The sequence below is a fragment of the Morus notabilis genome, unplaced genomic scaffold (genome assembly GCF_000414095.1).
Source record: "Morus notabilis unplaced genomic scaffold, ASM41409v2 Scaffold879, whole genome shotgun sequence".
Lineage (NCBI taxonomy): Eukaryota > Viridiplantae > Streptophyta > Magnoliopsida > Rosales > Moraceae > Morus > Morus notabilis.
Genome location: NW_010366660.1, coordinates 274,885 through 295,852, shown reverse-complemented (window position 1 = coordinate 295,852; position 20,968 = coordinate 274,885). Strand labels below are relative to the sequence as shown.

Below are 20,968 nucleotides of genomic sequence, written 5' to 3'. Positions count from 1 at the left end.
TTATTTAATATATTTAATAATATTATTTATTTAATATATTATTACATGTTTTTAAAAATTAAACTATCAAACGCAGTTTCAGTTTTTTTTAAAACTGAAATCAATCTCTGAATAAAACTATCAAACACATTTTTAAAAATGATTTCAAAATGAAAATAAAAATGTTTTTATTTTTATTTTCATATAAAAAATAAAAATATTTTGGAACTAATTTCAAACGCACCCTATATATTTTATTTAGAATCTATTTGTTGATGTAAGATGGATTATGTTTCTTTCTCCAGATTTCTATTTGGATAGACCCTGCGCAACCTATGCTTATGTAGCCTTTAACCGGATCTTGTAAATGTTAGCCTCAAAGTTTGGATTTTTGTCCCGAAACTTGGTGACGTAACGTGCTTATGGGTCACACGTTAGAATATGGAGTTTCCTTAATTTGAAAGTAAACATACATGTCGATTAGTCGAACATTTCATACGTTGCTTGAAAGGAATATTCTCTCCGTGATCTGTTTCTTTCCCAAACATAAATGTTGTGAGAGCTTCCTGACCAGAAAAAATGAATTAGGGATAGTTTTTTATTTTCAGTCGTTAAATTTATAATATAAATTATTTATTTTGTATATATTTTTTTTAACTTGATTTAACAGTAAAAAATTGAAACTACCAGTCGGATTGGCCTATTATAAAAACTCTTAAAATGTTATTTAGAGAATTTGCTCCATTAAGCAATCCTTTTTCTCAATGAGGATTTATTGGCAGGAGGGACCCAAATTTTTTTGTTAGGATTGTACTTTCATCTATATATGTGACAGTTTATGTTTTTTATATTTATGACATATTAACATATGAAAACATTAATATTATATCTAAATAGGAAAACATGTCACTCTCAGTCATATACAATTAGAAAATTAGAAATAAGAATAATACAAGGAAGAACCTGAAATTAAAGTGTTAATCTTATGCTCCGTTTGTTTTGAGAGTTCTGACTTGATTCTGGATCATAGAGTTCTTGGTTCGCTACAATGTTTTTCTTTCACAAAAAATTTAAATTTTAAAAATTAGAATCATAAACTATAATTCTAAATAGATGAACTAAACGTCACCTTAATAATACAAGAGTGATATATTGATCTTCTTGTACCTCTTTGTTAACCGAAATCCAAGACAAAATTTTCTAGTAACTCATGGAGTAAGGAATTTCTTGCTTTTCTTTTATTTTTCTTTACGCAATGTTTTTTTTTTTTTTTTTTTTTTCTCATTCTCTTATTTTTCTCCCCTATTGGAACACAGAAAGTCGTTCAGATTTGGAGAAAACGGAAAGATGGCCTTTTCGTAAATTAGAAGTGCATATTCAAAGTAATACACGGGTAATGAGGGATTATATCTGAGGATGACACTCTTGCAAATAAACATGAAAAAAGTGAGTTGTTATTAAGTGAGTTGTTTAAGAAAAAGGAATTGACACTTATCACAAAAGAAATGGGCCAACTAAGCAACTTTTAAAGCCTGTTTAGTTCATTAATTTGAGTTGATATCTGATTTTATGTGAAAACTTTTTATTATAGTAAAAAAAATTATATGTGACTGTTTCTGATCATTTTTTACTATAATAAAACTCAAATTTTAAATTTAAATCGATAAAATAAATGATATACATTAAAAAAATATTTAGCCTTTACTCGGGGGGCCATGGCCACCCACTGCTCCCCTTGGCCCTCCGTCATTGCTTTTCCTTGGTAATAACCATGATAAAATGTTAGTTATTCTCCAACATAGTTTATGAAGCAAGTTAGGAACTACCCTTTGCTTCTTAAATTCCTTCTAAAGGAGTGTAGTTAGATATTTACTTAAAAAAAATCAACATATTCCATTTTTTTTGGTACGATTTAATGTCATGACGATGGTCACTCCATTTTAAGATCAAAACATACTAACAATGAAACAAACGTATAAAGATAATGGATAATTTTACGGATTATTTACAAAATTACCATCAATTAAACAATTATCTTATAATTAGCACCATTTTTTTTATATATTTTTATTTTTAACGCTACTACATTTGAGAGTCCTATTAAATTAAATTATCAAAATTAGGCTTATCAAAATCTAATGAAAATTTTCAGCTTCCCATTCTTAATTTCTTTCTTATTTTGAAGTCCCACTTTTTTCTCTCCATCACTTTCTCTCTGTTCATTTCAACTTCTTCCACTTTTTCTCTCTCTCTCTCTCTCACTTTCTAGACAATTTTCTTCCCTTTCTTCTCTCTTTCCTCTTCTCTGCCGCCTCTCCTTTTCCTTTCTCCCTCTTTCATTTTCCCAAACTCTGAAACCTTTTCCAAAAATCCCCAAAATTCACCAAGGGCGACGCAAAGAACAGAGAGAATTCTCAGATGGGTTTTTGAAAGAACGAGTTTTGATGGCAATGGTGGTGGTGTTGTTGTTAATAGTGAAGCAGCCATTGATAAAGAGGGTTTACAAGGATTAACGAGACCTTCTCAGCTTCATAAAAATATGGACTTTGTATGATTTTCCAGGATTTTTTTAAATGTTGGTTACGCATTTCTCTTTGCATTTTGATATTTTAAACTTTTAATAGGAGTATTTTTTTATGTTTTGTTTGTTTTTTCTTCTTTTGAATTCGGTTTTAAAAGAATTATAAAAGACAAATATGTTGCTATGGTGGCTCAAAAAAAGTTGTTTATTTATTAAATTATAAGTTATTTTTATTCAAAAAATTAATTATGATTATTATAAGAATTACAGAGTAGTCATTTAAAAAATTACACAGTATATCAATTTAATTATTTTATCTTGTTAGTAGTAAGATTTCTTTACCATTTATATAATAAATAAATAAAAACCACCCGTAGAATCTAAAAAAAAGTTGCTTAGTAAATACAATAAGTAATTTTTATTTAAAAAAATGATTATGTTCATTACAGAAATTACCGCATGGTCATTTAAGAAATTATTGTAGTGTAACAATTCAATTATTTAATCATGCTGGTAGTAGGATTTCTTTATTGTTTATATAACAAATGAAAAAACCAACCGTAGAATTTAAAAATAAAGAAAAAAGTTGCTTAGTGAATAATTTAGACAATTTTTATTTAAAAAATTAATTATGATCATTATAAAAATTACCGTGTGGTCATTTTAAAAATTATCATAGTGTAACAATTCAATTACTTTGTCTTGGTAGTAGGATTTATTTGCCATTAATATAACAAATGAAATAGCCACCCATAGAATCTTTAGAAGAAAAAACACCCTACTTAGTAAATAACTTAAGCAATTTTTATTCAGAAAATTAATTATGGTCATTACTAAAATTATCGCGTGGTTATTTCAAAAATTCCTGCACTGTAACAATTCAATTATTTTATCATGCTCATAGTAAAATTTCTCTATCGTTATACATTAAATAAAAAAACCGTCAGTAGAATCTAAAGAACCAATGAACATGGTATAGTAGAGATTATGAAACAAGTTGTACAAGAACCGATCATAAAGATGATTTAAACAATACACAAATATCCCCCGGAAAAAAAAGTTCGTTCAGAAGTAGCATTACATGCTAGTCTCTATTTCTTTCTCTAGCTTAGCAAATTCACGAGAAGTATCTATAATTAAAATAGACGTTCGTTGCTCTCAGAGTATTGGTAAAATTGATTATCATTATTGTTAACGCTCTGTTCTACTGTATTTCGTTAAATTTGAATTAACGAACTAAACGAAATATAAACTTAAATATATAGTATTTAATGATCAGATAATCAAATCAGATTATATATTGTATAACAATTAGGACAACTTAAATGTCACATTCCTAGACTATTTTTTCGTACTCGAATTCTTGGAGGGTGTTTTTGAAACAAACCCTATTTAAATAGAAGTTGCACTTTTATCAGCAAAAAAAAAAAATATAAACAAAAAGAGGTTAATAATAATAATAATAATAATAGAAGTTATACTGATAGGGGCACCTGGCGCAGCTCCAGAGACATTTTTGGATCCAATAATAACGCGTGCTTTACCATCCCAATCTGTTATATACCTAGTGGCGAGTGTTCACTCCCTTTCACAGAATAAAATTACATATTTTTTCCCTACCGAATAAAATAACATATTTAAACGGATTTGACTTTACATGTGTCGTTTTCATTTTTCACACAGATTTCTTTTTCAAAATAATGGCTTTCAATGTGCCCACCTAAAAAGGAAATATATATATATACATATATATATATAATATTTTAGATCTGATTGGGGAACATAGTCATAAATGCTTCCTTATCGAGTAATAATTGACAAAATACGACAAGTTCCACTTGCTGCATTAAGTACTTGACATGAGAATTTCTATTTGCTCACATTACTAGAGATCCAAAGGTTATGTCACTATTGAAAAAAAGGTGCACTGAAAATGTATAAAAAGGAATTTTACGGTGAGAATTGTTATTTAATTCTATTTATAGAATTTATTATTTTAACTGTTAAATTAATTTTTTAACGGTTATATATTTGAGACAATTTTACATTCTATGTTGAAATTTTTTTAATATGAACCCTCACCGATCGAACTATTTATGGCATGTTTACTTATCCGTAACCAGAGTGAACATGAATATGAGTGCACATCAAGGAATCAGAATTGAAATCAGTCTCAATCTCATTCATGCATTTACTTACACCCGAATCAAAATAAACTGTTACAAATTTACTTACCTATCATTTTAATAGATTTTCGTGTGTTGAACTCTAAAAAAAAAATTGTATATGATGTTAATTATCTTAATATTAGAATAACTAATTAGTTATTAGATTTTTTTAATCACATCTAATTAATCATCTAAATTATTTTTTCTCCATAAATTTTGAAATAATTTAAAGAAACAAATATAATGATGATATAAAATAAGAACACTTAAACCCTACAATTAAGAATTTTAAGAATGTATCAATTCTTGAGTTGATCCGAAATGTTGTAGAATACACGTTAGTAAATCATGCTTCGTTGTCAAAATATTAGTGGCATCATATAGTTGATCATCATCTAAGCATCAATTTTCATCATTTAGGAAACGTTTGGTTCATGGATTCGAATCATAATATTAGAACTATTTTCGATTTACATGTATTTTTTGTGAGAGAAAACACTGTAGCGATAGCGAACCATGAACCATGATTCGAATCGGGGTATAAATTCTCCAACCAAACAACCCCTTATTGATACACGTTGGCTTGTAATCTATCTAAATCCTTATCAGCCATAGAAAGCACATCAATAAAGATTATCTAATTTGTTAATAAAATTAAAAGTAAAATAGTAATTCACATTTAGTGCCAATTTAGTGATAAGTGTGGAGAGTACCAATCTTATTTTTCAACCTTAAATTAATGAGAGACTTACACATTCTCACTCTTATTCTAAAATAAAAATAAATAAATATATATAGGATTAATTTCAATTATTAATTCTCATTTGCCACTCTTAATAAGGAAACATGCCATTAAAGTAAAATAAGGTACGGGACAAGGGCTATTTCAATTCATGTAAAGATAAGATATTCTTTTTTATACTTTTCTTTTCCGGAACTTCTTTTTCCGTCGGTTTCTTCTCACCCAATGAACTTCAAAATTCCTTTTCTCTAATCAATAAATATTCCAACACACTTTAATGCAAACCCTAGAATGAAAGCATGGCGAATTGATTATCTAGAGAGAATGAGAGAGAGAGTTTGTTTTCTGTAGAGAGAGAAAAGGCACACAAGAGATTCAAGATTTGTTATTTTCCCCAGAGAAATTCAATTCTGGAATCGGAAATCTTGAGTTGGAGCTCAGATTCATGTTTCGAGTTCTTTTCCGACCAGTTTGTGATCGAAAAATTTCATCTCCGAGATGAATTCTAGATCCAGCGTATGAATTCCAAGTCGAGCTTGTTTTTCTCCGATCGCGGCACCGATGATTTCGAATCCAGATCTGATCCACTACGCTTGCATTGCCAGAAAGGCCACAATCCTCGCCGAATTCGCCAGACATCCCGATCTCGAAGACTTGGCTCGGCGATGCATCGAGAAGACTCCTCCATACCACTCCATGTTCTGTCACACGGTCAGGGGAAGAACCTACACCTTCTTGATCGACGATGTTTCCGTCTACTTCGCGATCACAGACCAAGACCTAGAGCAATCGGAGTGCCTCTGGTTCTTGAACCGCGTCAAATCCGCTTTCGAAGAGACCGCGAGAGGCGGCTCGAAGAGACGCTCGGAGAATTTCGTCTACCATAGCTTCCAACCCGAATTTGATTCAATTGTGAGGGAAATCATGGCGTTGGACTCGAACTCGGTGAATTCCACGCCTAGTTTATCGAACGTCAGCCAAAATCCGAGCTTGGACGGTTCAAGAGGTCAAAGCATGGCCTTCAGGCCGTTGCTTGGGGTGAAACTCTGCAATGGATTGAAGAAGAAGAAGAAGAGATTGTCCGGAGAAGCCAATGGAGATCTCGGAAAAGATTCAACCATGGAGAACGCGGTGGATGTGTACGACGATATCAACAGAGATTTTGTGTCGTCGATGCAGAAGAACATCTCTCCATACGCCGGAGATCGGCAAAAGGCGAAGCAGGTATGGAGAAAGCATGTTTGGGTGGTTTTGTTGTTGGATTTGTTCGTCTGCGCGATTCTGTTTGGGATATGGCTGTGGGTTTGCAGAGGCTTCAAATGCATCGAGAGTTGAATCCGACGAAGATGAAAGGATTCTCATTCTGGAATACGTTCTTGATGTCGTTTTTTGTACCAATTATACGACGTAAGAATTTAAGAGATGCGTGTAAATAAGCGATGGTGATGAATATAATATAAGTTCTTTTGGGGCAAAACAAAAAAGCATGGGTCTTGGAACAAGTCATAAAAACCACTCCTGTAACTCATCAAGTTGTGTTCTCTTCACTTTGTTTCAGTTGATTTGTATTTCTTTTTCTTTTTTTTTTTCTTTTTTTTTCCTGGGAGAGTTGATGCTGTAATTGCTTCATCGACTTGGCTCCTGGTTGTATGAATTGTTACTTTTTTTTTTTTTTTTGCTTGAAGAATCGTTACTTGTTTTCATTGACTATATATTTTTCTTCCCATTTATGCCGTACCAGCAAAGTTTATGACCGATAAGAGATAAATAACCAACAATTCAAGTGAAATTGGCTAGTCCCATTCGATGGAAGTCAAAAAGCTTTTTTTAAAGAAAAAAAGAAAAGGGTCATCTCTGAACAGGGAAATTAATGTATAGAGAGTTGGACACCGTTGATTAATTGCTGTTGAAGAATGAAGGGTGTTAATGATCTCAAAGATAATATTGATTTGATTCTCAGTTTCTCCCTCCCTAAGCAAAGCATTAATATATATATCTATATATATATATATATAATATAGATTGCGACAGTGAGGAGATTTTCAGTAACAAGGTAGATCCAGTGTCTGATAATATTGGAGAATGCAGGCATAGCTTTTCATGACTGATAGCTTTCAACAATTTTTCGCATCTTCAGAAGATTGTTGGCCTCGGGAGGGTAAAAACATTCAATTTTGTTCACAAAAAAGGAGCCAAAATAAGCCCTTATTATAAAATAAGCTCCCCACCCTGGAATTTGAAAACGACAAAGAGTTGGATTAAGTAATTCATTTTTCAATTAACTTTCAAGTTATTATTCAATAGTTGGATCGAACAAACATATGGAGAGAAACCACAGTATTACAAAAATTTGTAATTTACCCATCAACAAAACAAAAAAAGAGAGAGAGGGTTTCTCACAACTGATTCCCCGTTAAGAACAGATGATAATAGTCTCATTGTCAATTTAACCACAAGGAGTGAGCTTCTTGTTGCCTGCACCCCGGGGATTGTCATCCTTCCAGTCATCCCATGCCCTTGCCTTTTCTTGGGCAGCATCATCGTCTTCATCATCCTCGTCCGCGTTGCTCGGCCCAGGTTTCTTACTGTCCTTGTACCATGCAGAATTGGCTTCTTCCATAAGTTTAGCATTCCTCTCTTGCCACTTGTTCATCATATTCATCTCTTTTAACCCAGCTTCCTCTATGCTCATGGTTGGCAACCTTCAACAAGTATTAGCATTTTGAGAAAGATGTCTAAAATAACAAAGCAAATCCTAACTGTACAACACATGCTTTTATGCCACGCACATATTCTTAATCGTAGATGACATAACACCATTGGACATACTGTATAAATCGGGCCAGAAAAATTTACCTAAAACCAGGTTGGAAAACCTGTGCCGCCATCCTTTCTCTCTCGCTTGTTAACCTTCCACCCACAAGACTCTGAGGTCCAAATATCAATGGCTGGTGTTTGTGTTCATGTGCTTGTGAGACCTTTGCTCTTCCTTCTAGAACATCTTGTGCAAAAGCAGCACACGTAATAGGCCGTGCGGGTTTTGTATACTGTGCTCGGACTGCAGCATCACGATGCCAAGCTTCTGCTTTCTTGGTTCGATCATCAAGAAGATCCAGAAAGAACTCCTTGTCCCCCTCCTGAAGAACAAGACAACAAGAAAAGCTCTCAGCCATCCGTCTGTACAATTATGGGCAAGTAACCAACTAATATTCTGGGTAGGCTCTGCTTAACAGGAAATTCAAGTCTAGATTTCTTAAGAGGGTCGACAGAAAGTGAAACGGGAAAAAAGATGAGAAGGAAAATTAAAAAGACAACTTACATTTGTGATACATCAAAAAATCTATCAGTGAAAAGTTGGTCTCAAAATATAACAAGCTCGTATCAGAGTTAATTAAATAAATTGTGCATGCTAGTAAGAGTAGGTTACGCCCTTGTATTGGAATTCAATAAACCACCTACAATATTCATTACAGTTACACCATATCTTATCACCTAAAATGAAATTCTAAATGGTGAATCAATGCAATAAAAATAATCAGCATTCTCAGAGTAACGTATTTACCTTCGACTGTTTTTCTTTTATAGCTGACAGAATCTCCTCCTCCTTCTTTAGCATTTCCAGCAAATCCATAGCCTGACACATGGTTTGGTGACAGAAAGAAACTAAGATACACAGCGGGATGTAAAAGTAAAGGTAATAAATTTGAAATAAAAAAGGCTTAAAAATCAGGAATATTAAATATTCCTGTGAACCAACCTTGCAGATAGCCAAAGAGATGGTAGTAAACCAGGCCTGCACCAACAAGAAAATTATAATTTCAGTCAAAACAGCGAAGTAATAGATACATAATGCGAGTAGCACTGCCCTAGACTGACATAGGGAGAAATCAGCTAACCTCTCGCTCTTCTTCCCCATCATCATCGAGCACATCTTCCTCCCCTGCCTCAACAGGAGTGGATAAGGTGGCAGCTTTAGCTGATCGCCCTCGTCGTTCTTTCCGCTCCTTAATTTCCAGCAACTTTGATTCAGCAGCTCTTTGACGTTTGAAGCGAGCAATCTAGATACGGAATGAAGATGGGTCATACAAACAACTCATCATGATAAGAAGTCTCTAATCTCTATTCCCCTTAACCACTAGAAAAGGGACTAATGCAAAATTAACAAGTTAATGACACAATCAAGCAAGGCTTGCACAGTTGGGAAGTTTTGTCATGGTACTGAAATTTAAGCGTTCAAAAAAACATTTTTTTAAATAAAAAAAAGCAAAGAAACCACCTTTCTGGCCCTTCGATAAACAAAAGAATCTGAACCCCCTCGTGTAGATGCTTCTAGTTCCTCCTCTGGTAAGAGTTCCATTGACTCGCAAAATGAGATGAATGCCTAGAACATTAACCATCTCACTTAGTTATAGTAGAAGCACGCCAAAAAAAATCAAACAAATAGTAAGAATAAAAGCAATCTGAAAGCGATATTATAAGGTGAAAAAAGTCAAAATGCTGGATGAAGTGTGACTGATGAGCGACTATAAAATGTGTTTAAGAAGTGAACAATTCACCTTTAGCTTTGCTTGGGAAGCCTTGAGAATATGTATCCTGTCATCTCGTACAATTTTTTCAGTCAACTCGCCAAGATAAAATGGAACCTATAATAAGAATGCCATAAGTAGCTGCCAGTACATAAGAGTCGTCTTAGATACTACTTTGGAGACACAATTCTCCTGAAATACATAACTCATTAGAAAGACAGATTCTTGTAACGAAAAGCTTTCCACGGCAATAGCTTCCATGCAAATGAAGCCATATCCTTATATAAGCAAGAAAAACTAACATCTGGAATAGCATTCCTGTTCCAGTAAATTTCCCTTCTTCTTACAATATCTTCCTCCACAATCAAACAACTTATTTTCTTCCCTTTTGCAGCACTTTCCCAGAAGGAAAACTTACAATAACATGGAAAAAAAAAAAAAAAAACCTGACAAAGAACCATATAACTTCCAAAGATACAAACAATGTAACTCAAAATAGAAATTACCAGAAGGTATTTTAGATTAGTGGTGCTGATATCATCCTTGGTCTCATTGGCGGAGAACAACCCCAGCTTGCTTATCATTTCTTCGCACTTTCCAAGAGCCTCGCAACCCTTCCTCACCGCCTCCTGAACCAAAAACCATTATTCAATCCCAAATTCTAAAACCTAATCGGAAACTCCACGAACATCCCAAGCAAAACGAGAACTCAGATACAAGATTAGCTGTACCTGATCAACTGCACCAGATTCCGAGACCGATAGATGGATCTTCCGAGCTTGCTCGAACAGAGCTGGGAGAGACATCTCCTCCATGTTGCATTCACCCATGGGGGACTTTACCGGAACTCTAGTAACTATTTCCTTGTTGAAATTATCCGAATTCGCGTCAATATTTGAATAAACTCTGAGAAGAGAGTTAGAAAAAAAGATGAAACCATTGTTTTTACATGTATCGATTTCACAGAATAAATTGCGAACTCGAATTGAATCGAAATAATACACTGATCGGAAAATACCTTGCCGAAACACGAAATTAGGCAATTCGAGTGCCCAAAAATGTGAAATTGAATGCCTTGTACGTCCCCGAAACGCGCAAATTAGGGTTTCCAGAACAGGAAATTAGGATTTTCTTTTCTTTTTTTTTTTTTAACTACGGATTTGAAAGAGGAAAAACTTTACAATGTGCCGGCCAAAGGGATATAGACTTGCAGCCTCCGGCGCATGTTAGTGGAAGTTCCAATTGGGTGTAAGAGAGTGCAGGGTTTCGTGTAGTGTTCCTTTTAATACGCCACGTGGGCGATCTATTGAGGACCGACTTTGGAAGCGTGAATTCTCGTTTTCAAGTGCGATTGGCATACACACAAGAAGTTAAAAAGAACTTTTGTTGTCGTTTTGGGTTTGGGGCCGGCGTACGTTAGCGAACTCTTTGGTTTTCTTGGGTAGTCTGGAAGGGTCTCGAGACTTCTCTGATAGTGGGCTTCCCAACATACACTCAATAGGCCCAGAAAATGCAAACCCAGCCCAATTATCGAATAATGTATTTACCAATAATAAAAATAAAACCCCGTTCATTTCACCAATTCGAGTTTTATTAAGTAAAAAACTCTCAGAAATAGTCACATCTAACTTTTTTATTATAGTAAAAAACTCTAACATAAAATCACATCTCAACTCAAATTAAAAACTCAAATTAGAGAACTAAACGAGTCCAAAAATTCTTCAATAAATATAAGATTGGTTATTTAATCAATTTAGTTATTAATATATGATTTACTCAGATTTATCAATTAAATTGTATCAAGTAAATATAAAATTATAAGAACCATTTTTTCTAGCACACAAAATTCAACTTAAAAAAAGGATATTTACATTTTTATACCCTATGTTTTAGGTTTATTCAAAAACTATACCTTAATTTTTGATCTCATCAAATGTATACCTTTAAATTAGATTTAATACTTAAATTTATACCTTTTCATAATCAATCTTCGATTTTAAGCATAAAATACCTAAAATACCCTTAAATAAAAATGGAAAAAGAAAAAACTAAAAAAAATGAAGTGGTTCTTTTTTTTTTGTGTTTTTAATTTTCATTTTTTGTAATATTGGAAAGTTTGTTTTATTTCTCTATTTCTCGTAAAAATAGTTTGGTCATTTTAAATGTCAAAATTAATTATTGACCAAGATAAGTGATATATTTGTATATTAAATCTAATTTAAAAGTATATATTTGATGATATTAAAAACTGAATATATAGATCTTAAAAAAACTTAAAATATAGGTTATAAAAAATGTAAATATCTATAAAAAAAATCCCTTTAAAATTCGTTATTTTTCTCAAATTGGCCAACATTTATTTATTTATGATTAATAATTAACTATCTTTTGTGCTATACCAAGGTTTGATCATCCTTGGACTTTCTACGATGAAATTGAAAGGCGGGCATGTTGCCACAATGCCACCTAGTCTGTCGCATGTTTCAATAATCCGTGGAGTTCGTTTAGGAGCTTTCTCTGTGTTGTGTATGTATCTGAACTTTTATTTTTTATTTTTAATAAATATTTTATTATTATTTAATTAAAAAAATTATGAATTAAGAGTAAAAGATAAAAATATTGACTTATGTATTTTTAAATGATATTTGTTAAGATTATCTTTTTTTTTATTAGAGGTGTTCGCGATCGATTTGGGTGGTTTTCTTAGAAATCACTAACCAAACTAAAAATAATTTTTCTTTTGAGCAGTTTGATATTTTTGATAAAAACCAAATTGAATCAAATTACTTATAAGCGGTTTGGGTGGTTTAAGTTTTAAGACTAAAAATGTTTTCAATAATACATAGAAATTATAAATCGTTAATTAATAAAATTAAAATTAAAATTAAAGTTTACAATATAACTTAAAAATAGCAAGTGTCTAACAGTTCACTATTTAAAGTCGCGATACAAACCAACAAAAATATGATATGGTGTATTTTATAAGTATAAAATCTTTATTATAACTAATAAAAGTTAAAATAAATATAAAAATATTTAAGAATTATATATGTATATTTTTTGACGGATTATTGGGCGATTTATGTGGTTTAAGGAGTCCAAACCACAAACCGCTCAAAAAAATTTGATTAAAAAATCAACCAAACTAATTAATAATTTAAAAATAATTAACGATTTGGTTCATTTTAATTTAAATTTTGTCGAGTACTTTTAAATTACCATTCCTGAATCCCCTCAACAGAAGTAACAAATATTCATAAAAGTTTTACTTTTACCAAATAAACAATTAATAATATAATATATAAGGGGAATTGCATGGAGTGGCCAATTTTGGCTACCCAATTAAATTAATGTCCGTTGTTTTCAGTTTTTCAGAAAATGGTCGTAAATTTAAAAACTGATAATTATTAGGGATACTTTAGATTTAACTCTCTCCCCTGTCACGATTTTTTATTCTCCTCTATTATCTCTTTACCGACTCCTCACATTATCATTTTCTTTGAATTTATGTAATTTAAAATTTAAACCTGCTATATAGCTAATGTATAAAAAGTGGGGTCATTTACTTTAAATAGGCCAGCTGAAACCCCATAATTAAACAGAGTAAGTGCATATATATTGTATTGTATAATTTTTATATAATACGGTATTTGGTTTGTGGTATTATTAAATATTATATTATTTTTATTATTGTAATTTATTTATATATTAGTTTGTAACAAGATAAAATTTAGGTATAATCATAATCTAATTCGACTCTAATCTCGATCCGAACCTAACATTTGGAGAAAGTAAGGAATGAAGTAGAGTTGCTATAAAGGGGTCTTTTTACAAATTTTTTTTTGAAAAATGAGGTCAAATTGTAATTTTAAAAAGTTAAGGGGCAAAAATATAATTTTTTAAAAGTTAAGCCGTCAAAATATAATTTTAAAAAATTGAGGGGTCAAAACATAATTTTTAAAAAATTTGGGGTCAAAATATAATTTTTAAAAAATTTAGGGGTCAAAAATATAATTTTTTCATAAAAATAAACCCAATCTCAAAACTCGATCCCAATGTCGGTTCCAAAACTCAACTCCAAGTCTTGATATTAGTGAAATATTTTATATACTTTTAATATGATATTTTAAGTTAAATTACATAATATAGTATAATATATGGATTTTTTTTTCTCGTATTAGATATCACACTTTTATTATATTAATTTTGAATCTTGCATTATATATTGTATAAATGTCACTAAATATTGTATTATTATCAAACAATACAATATACAATAGAGTGCTTATACGTTGTACCAAACGTGCCGGGTAATATTTGTATAAATTATTGTCTCCTTTATTTTCGGTAATTAACCAACGAAATCTATGCAAGGTTTTCATGCAACTTGGTTTAACTACTACTTTGAATAAGATAACATCATATTTAATGAGTGGGGTATGCTAGAAAATGAGATGTTCTTAAGTACCAACCGAGCTTTTTTTTATATTCTTCCTTTATGATTTCGACAGTTTTTTCTCACTGTTTGCTCTTTATTTTGGTCAATAATTCAATAAGTACGTTGTACAAGTTTGCCACGTTGTGCATTGGCGTTTACTATTTAACCCTCCTCAATTATTTGTTCACGCTCACTTTCTTTTGAGAAACTCATTGAAGAAAAGGCTTGAACAAGTGAAAAACTTTGGAAACTAAAGAAGCAAAAGGGAAATTGCAAGAAGGCAAAAATGAAGAATTGGGGCTTATTTAAGTGTAACTTTCAGAACAGCCTGCAAAAAAAAAAAAAAAAAAAAAAAAAAAAAAAAAAAAAAATTGTGACCCACATTTTCAGATTCCAGTGAGTCGAGTCACAGACTCAGAAGAGCTCGCTCATTTATTTATTTATTTTTATTTTTTGGCAAAGGCACATTGTACACACAATTTTAAAGGAATTTTAAAAAAAACAAAAAAAAAAAAAAAAAAAAAAAAAAAAAAAAAAAAAAAAAAAAATTGTGACCCACATTTTCAGATTCCAGTGAGTCGAGTCACAGACTCAGAAGAGCTCGCTCATTTATTTATTTATTTTTATTTTTTGGCAAAGGCACATTGTACACACAATATTTGAGACTTTTGTGCATGGAAATTTTTAATCACTACATATAACTGAATTTCATGGCATTCATTCCTGGTTTATGGAGATTGGGATTGGGAGGAACGGGCATAATACAAACAGGCTCAATAACAAGGAAATATATTATTATTTCTTGTGGGGTCCACATGAAAGTCCACTTTTTTCTCCTCTAATTTCATGCTGAAGAACATGGGTTGCGTCCACATTGGCCTCACTTGATTGTGACCCTTTAGTTTGTTTTCCTTCCTCATTTCCTCGCATTTATTTATTCCAGAAATAGTACACAAACACATGACAGTAGAGAGATAAACACAGAGAAAGAAAATGAGAGATATTTCTTATACTATAATGAATGAATCAAGCATCACAAAGTCCAGATTCAAAGGGCAGATCTTGAAAGTTAAAAGCTAATATGTGGGTGGTTTGTTGGCTTGTCTTTGCAAATTACAATACTTTTATCTGAAAATTATTTACCTTAATTACCTTTTTCTTTTCCTTTTTTTTTGTTTTTTTTTATCCTTATGTGTTTGTAACTTTGTATATATAGCCTTTCTGTTGAACAAGTTCCCACTTTACAGTATTGCAAGGTCTCATCCAAGGAAGCAACTTTGAGCATGAAGACCTGGTTTCTTAGGTGTTCACATCATGATCATGATGATTCAGAAATTCAAGACCATTTTCTTCATTCCTTGTTCTTATCATTATTTACACAAGATACTCCTCAATTGTAGCCGTTTTGGCAGGTACATGCATTTCAATTAATATAACATTTGTAATACATTCCATGTTTTATTATATTCAGAGAGGTATTTAGTTACATAGTTAAAAAAAAAAAAAGTTGTTTGTTGGTAGGTACTTGACTGTTAATGAGGTCAATTAGACAATGGTTTTTAGTAGTAGGGATGCAATTATTTCTGACCCATATTTTGGTTGCAAATCTAGGTGCCTTAAAAGCTACAATTGCACATATATATAAACATATACATATACATACAGATATATATGATAATGTGGTCCAAGTTTTAAGTTATTGTGATTATTATTTGTTTCATATTTGATATTTTGATGCCATCCAAGAAACTAAAGTATGGGATGCAAGGGTCTAAAATGGTTAATCAAGATTGCACGAAAAGAAAAATATCTGTTTTTCCTTTTGGTTTTAGTGAAGAACAAGAAAACGAGAGATACCCTTCACTGATATTGAAAAGCACTTTATGTTTGTAGTCTTTTGGTGGTACTTTTCATGATAGTTTAATAAGATTTTTTTATTTGGTACAGGTAAGCCACTCTGGGAAAAAGTAATGTATTCATGAGGAATATTTGATTGATAATTGATAAATAATTTTCTTTTTCGCATCAACTTCACTTTTCTCATCAGTAATGGTGACAAAACAGCCAGGAATCTAGAGTTTTTGCTTCCTATAGCAGTCATGACATTTGAGTGAGTAAAGGAAAGGAAGAGCAAGTGGGGTTTTTGGGGTCTATTTTTTTTTCACTGAAAACCAGGGAACAACCCTTTTTAACTTTTTTTTTTTTCCAAAAAAAAAGTCTATTTCTTTCTGCTAATTCTATCCTGTTAAAGTACAGAGCTTTTTAACGGATTCTGGAGTCACACACGTGTAGACGCCATTGCTTTTGGCTTTTGGCTTTTGGCTTTCTCTGGCAATTTATATGTGAAAACTCCCATGTTGACATATAGACTTATAGACTCCAACTCTTTTTTGCAGTTGGGTCTGGCTAACCTAATGCCTTAGGAAGTAGGATCTCTTCAGGAAAAGCTGCTTCTTCTGAACTGCAAAAAAATTTCTTCCCCAAGAGGCTTTTCTGGTTCCAAACTCAAGAAATAATAAATCCCATGTAAGTTCTGCAAAAAAAGTTTTAATCTGTATGAGAAGATGAGGTTGGAGATCTTAGAATTAAATGCTTCTGGTTCTGGGTGTTCTGGATTCTGGTACAGCATTTAGTGCTAAGTTTATGTCTTTACATTCCAATTATTTCCCTCTTTGTGAACACATTCATGCATTAGAATTTTAGTTTTTTTCTGTTAAAAGATATCCTAACTCTGAATTGCCCAATTGATTTTTCCCGTTTGTTTTTTCAACAAGTAGAAGAAAACTTGCTGGGTAAATGGATGAGAAGGCGGTCACAAATTCAAACTCTTTTGCCTCTGAAGATAAGATTGACAGTAGATTGTATCCCATGTATTTTGGTGTTTCTTGTGCATTCTTTGCTGTTCGTCTCTTGTCATTACCGCATGATGTCGGAAACGAGAGATGGTCAGACATAAGAGAGAAAATGCTTCAAGGAAGTGCGCAGCTACTGGGGTTGCTTGTATGGAGAGTTCAAAGAGAGGGACTTTGTGGTGGGGAAAAATGCCGAGAGAGAGGTCGCGGAGTTGAAGAGAATAAGGCGTGAAGATGCCAAAGCGAATGAGAAGGTTGTGAGCATCTTTGCAGCACAGGAACAAAGCTGGTTGATTGAAAGGAAGAAACTTAGGCAGCATATAGGAGCCCTTATGAGTGAGTTGAGGGCTCAAGAGAGAAGAAAGGACCAAGTAGTTTCCGAAATGAGCAATAAAATGAAGGAGATGGAGCTTTTGGTACAAGAAAGGGAGAAGGCTTTGGAGGAAGAAGGTGAGAAGAGGAAAGAACTAGAAGAAAAACTAAAAGAGGCTGAGAATGCTGCAGAAGAATTGAGGGAAAAGGCGAAGCGCGAATCTCAAGAGCACTCGTCTGATCTTCGGAAGCACAAAACTGCCTTCATTGAGCTTGTGTCGAACCAACGACATCTTGAGGCTGATATGAGTAGAGCACTGAGGCAAGTTGAAGCCAAAAAGTGGGAGCTTGAATCTGTTTTGAAGCAGAAGGAAGAATCTGTTGTGATGGTCCAAAAGCTAACGGCGGAGATTGTGAAGATGCACGAGGATTTGGAGCAGAAAGACAAGATTTTATCAGCAACACTGAGGAAATCCAAGTTGGACACAACAGAGAAGCAAATGCTTTTGAAGGAGGTTAAGTTATCAAAGGCTAAGAGGAAGCAAGCTGAGCTAGAAACCGAAAGGTGGAAGGCGGTGTCTGAGTCTAGGCAGGAGAGGCATTCACTGAGAAATATGTTGGCAAAACAAGCCAACTCTAGATTGGAGATTGTTTCAGCTGAAAAAGACTTGCATTCCACACAAACAGGCCCATCTCTTTCACATGCTGGCCTTACGAAATCACATCCAAGAACTGCTCTTCTTGGATATGAGCATCACCCTGAGTTCGAAAATGATCCTGAAGTTTTTTCTTCCCCTTTTGACATCTACTCGCTTCGTGCAAACGAGGACATAGGTAAGAACGGACTTTTCATTACCACTTCAGATTTTTATACTTTTGATTTTATAGGGTCTCATGTTCTAATTGTGTTTCCATCTGTCTCTTGGTCTTGCTTTTGTTTATGTTAGCTGATGTTAAACAGGTTGAGAATTGGGTTTGCTCGGAGGCAGAGAGGTATGCAGCCGTGATTGAACAGAGGCATCACCTAGAAATAGATGCTTTTGTGGAACAATTGAGGCTAAAAGACGAGAAATTAGAAGCGTTCCGTTGGCGGTTGCTAAGCATGGAACTCGAATCAAAACGACTGCAGTCCCATGTTGAGGGACTGAACAAAGAACTCCTACAGCTCAGGCACAAAAACATGAAAATGGAGGCACTATTGTTGGAGAGGGAAGCAGAGTTAACTGCATTGAAAGAGCAGTTCGCGTCGCATTTAAGGTCTATAAGCTCCCAAAAGAGCAACTTGAATGCTAGTGATTCAGCAGTGACACAAGATTCCATTTGGGCACAAGTCAAGGTCATCAAGAGGCAGCCAGGAGAGGAAGAGCAAGAAACAAAGACAATCTCGGTCGAAATGTCTCAAGACGAAGACGGTAACAAGAGAGATGAGGAACTCCCATCCATTGACCAGGCCAGAGGCAGAGATGTAACCTTGACAGTACAATCTCCGGACAAAGATTTTGATGAGCAGAAAGACGACCCTTCCGAAGAGGGAAGGTCAAGTCCATTGGAGTTAGATGTAACCGAAAAGTTATCATCGTCATCGTCATCAACATTATCATCACCTTGTCCTACACAACAACACTTGATTAAGGCGAATAGTTCACAATGGCGGATGGATCTTCATGCTCTCGGAGTCTCCTACAAGCTCAAGAGGCTCAAGCAACAGCTCATTATGCTTGAAAGGTTGAGAGGAAAGCAAGAAAGTGGTGAAGATAAAAAGGAAAGAAATGATGATGGAGAAGAAAGAGAAAGTGGTGTAAAAGACTTTTTATCTTTAATGTCCTTACTGAATAAACAAATTGGCAGGTACCAATCTCTCCAGGGGAAGGTTGATGATCTTTGCATACGGATGGTAAGCTCGGATCACAAAATATTCACTGATTTTTCTGAGTCATAACATTCTCAATTGCCTATTTCTTAATTTAATGCTTTTAGATTTCATTTGTTTTATGGGAGACACTTCTATTTGAAAAGTATAGGTAATTGTTTTTATAGGTTTTATGTTCACTAATCAATGGAAAACTGGACTAAATCGATGGTTGGTACCTTGAAAAATATACATAAAGATGTTTTCTAAGAAGGGAACCAAAATTTTTTGCTATTTATGCACTCAACACTTTAATTTTATGGCTTTAGGAACTTTCGGTTTCATTTTGATACTGGAGTTAACATGATGTTTAATTTGATTATGAGTTTCTGATTCATGAAAAACTTTGCAGCACGAGAGTGATCTAAAACTATGTCGTGGAGATTCGAGCACGGCGAGAACAAAAGAGAAGACCAAAACACTGGAGCAGTTCCTTGAGGAGACATTTCAGCTGCAGAGATATATAGTTGCAACAGGACAGAAAATGATAGAAATCCAATCCAAGATCACTTCTGGTCTTGTTGGGGTTGGGGAGGAGATCGACAAGTCGACTGGATTCGACATGAACCGCTTTTCGGAGAGTGTTAGAACTCTCTTCCATGACGTTCAGAGAGGTATAGAAGTTAGAATAGCACGAGTTATTGGAGATCTTGGGGGGACATTGGCTTGTGAAGGCATGATACGCTTAAAGAGGTAGTGAATAAATAAATAAATAAATAAGCGCCCATTGTAATGGTGTTTTGTGATCATAGTTTCTTTGTTGACTGATTTTATCTACTTAAAATTTGTATAGGCAAAACTGTACACATAATCCTAACGCAGTATATTCTTTTTCTTTCCTGCTGCCACATGATTCAAAGGATATTTTGTTGGAGGATTCAAACTATGATTTGAATCATAGTTCATGGTTCGCTACAGTATTTTCTCTCACAAAAAATACACATAAATTAAAAATGATTCTAATCACATGATTTTAATTCATGAATCAAACGTCTCCTCAATGGTAGGAGAAATACTATTTTTTTTGTCATAAAACGACATATCGGTTTATGACTGAAAGTTTGCTGTCGTTTCTGTGCAAAATAGACATTTTGTTCTTCACGTGCATAAATTACGTGATGACACGTCGTTTAACTCATAGAAAAGTTCGCTGTCGTCGAAATGGCATATCTTTGTGGTCCAAAAGCTTGTTTTTTTGTTGCTTTAGGCAATAACTACAAAGAGCTTGGGCTTGTCATTTGAATTGAAAATGTTCCTGCCTTTTGTTTTCTGCGGCATGTCGTTGTTTTGGACTTTTGGTCTTTCCGGTAATCGCCAATATGCGCCGTCATAATGTCCATACGACATTTAGTTTTGAATTTAAGAATTTCCTGCCGTCAAATATGAAACGACATGTAGCTCCTATTTCAAAATGAGCAAGAGCTTATTAGTAAAAAAATAGAAACAAAATTCATTTCAAAAGCAGTATATATATATATATATATATATATTACATACGGTTACTTTCTGGTCATGAGTCTC

General features: G+C 33.4%; 3 protein-coding genes and 1 long non-coding RNA gene across 5 annotated transcripts; 3 read left to right on the top strand and 1 right to left on the bottom strand.

Annotated features, from left to right (window-relative positions):
- Window positions 1-5,577: 5,577 nt before the first annotated feature.
- Window positions 5,578-7,299, top strand: LOC21395114 (phytolongin Phyl2.2). The gene has a single exon (XM_010110951.2). The coding sequence runs from the start codon at window positions 5,972-5,974 to the stop codon at window positions 6,743-6,745; it is 774 nt and encodes a 257-aa protein (XP_010109253.1). The 5' UTR covers window positions 5,578-5,971; the 3' UTR covers window positions 6,746-7,299.
- A 125-nt stretch (window positions 7,300-7,424) lies between these two features.
- Window positions 7,425-11,148, bottom strand: LOC21395113 (PP2A regulatory subunit TAP46). 2 transcript variants are annotated; one of them, XM_024174002.1, is made up of 11 exons: window positions 10,955-11,148; window positions 10,668-10,842; window positions 10,443-10,565; window positions 9,967-10,053; window positions 9,687-9,791; window positions 9,307-9,468; window positions 9,168-9,203; window positions 8,973-9,044; window positions 8,267-8,547; window positions 7,811-8,112; window positions 7,425-7,639 (listed from the first exon to the last, which is right to left on the bottom strand). In XM_024174002.1, exons 2-10 carry the CDS (start codon window positions 10,764-10,766, stop codon window positions 7,857-7,859), a joined length of 1,221 nt encoding a protein of 406 aa, XP_024029770.1. In that variant the 5' UTR covers window positions 10,767-10,842; window positions 10,955-11,148; the 3' UTR covers window positions 7,425-7,639; window positions 7,811-7,856. The 2 variants fall into 2 exon arrangements, with proteins under 2 accessions (XP_024029770.1, XP_024029769.1); XM_024174001.1 differs by lacking the exon at window positions 7,425-7,639 and having other exon boundaries at window positions 7,660-8,112.
- Window positions 11,149-15,355: 4,207 nt separating this feature from the next.
- LOC112094048 lies at window positions 15,356-17,412 on the top strand. Its single transcript, XR_002903333.1, has 4 exons — window positions 15,356-15,457; window positions 15,622-15,786; window positions 16,771-16,900; window positions 17,152-17,412. It is a non-coding gene; the product is annotated as an uncharacterized LOC112094048 (long non-coding RNA).
- A 2-nt stretch (window positions 17,413-17,414) lies between these two features.
- Window positions 17,415-20,302, top strand: LOC21395112 (protein Spindly-A; the record flags this gene model as incomplete). The annotated part of the gene is made up of 3 exons (XM_024174018.1): window positions 17,415-18,372; window positions 18,486-19,432; window positions 19,800-20,302. Coding segments are annotated over 3 exons (2,250 nt in total), but the record flags the coding sequence as incomplete, so codon positions are not given.
- Between the last annotated feature and the right edge of the window lie 666 nt (window positions 20,303-20,968).

Excerpts from the sequence above, each read along its gene's own strand:
- LOC21395114 (XM_010110951.2), top strand. The coding sequence starts at position 5,972 with ATGATTTCGAATCCAGATCTGATCCACTACGCTTGCATTGCCAGAAAG.
- LOC21395113 (XM_024174002.1), bottom strand. The coding sequence starts at position 10,766 with ATGGGTGAATGCAACATGGAGGAGATGTCTCTCCCAGCTCTGTTCGAG. Across the intron at positions 9,792-9,966 it reads CTTCCCAAGCAAAGCTAAAG|GCATTCATCTCATTTTGCGA; the intron begins GTGAATTGTTCA and ends TTAATGTTCTAG. Across the intron at positions 9,469-9,686 it reads TTTATCGAAGGGCCAGAAAG|ATTGCTCGCTTCAAACGTCA; the intron begins GTGGTTTCTTTG and ends TTCCGTATCTAG.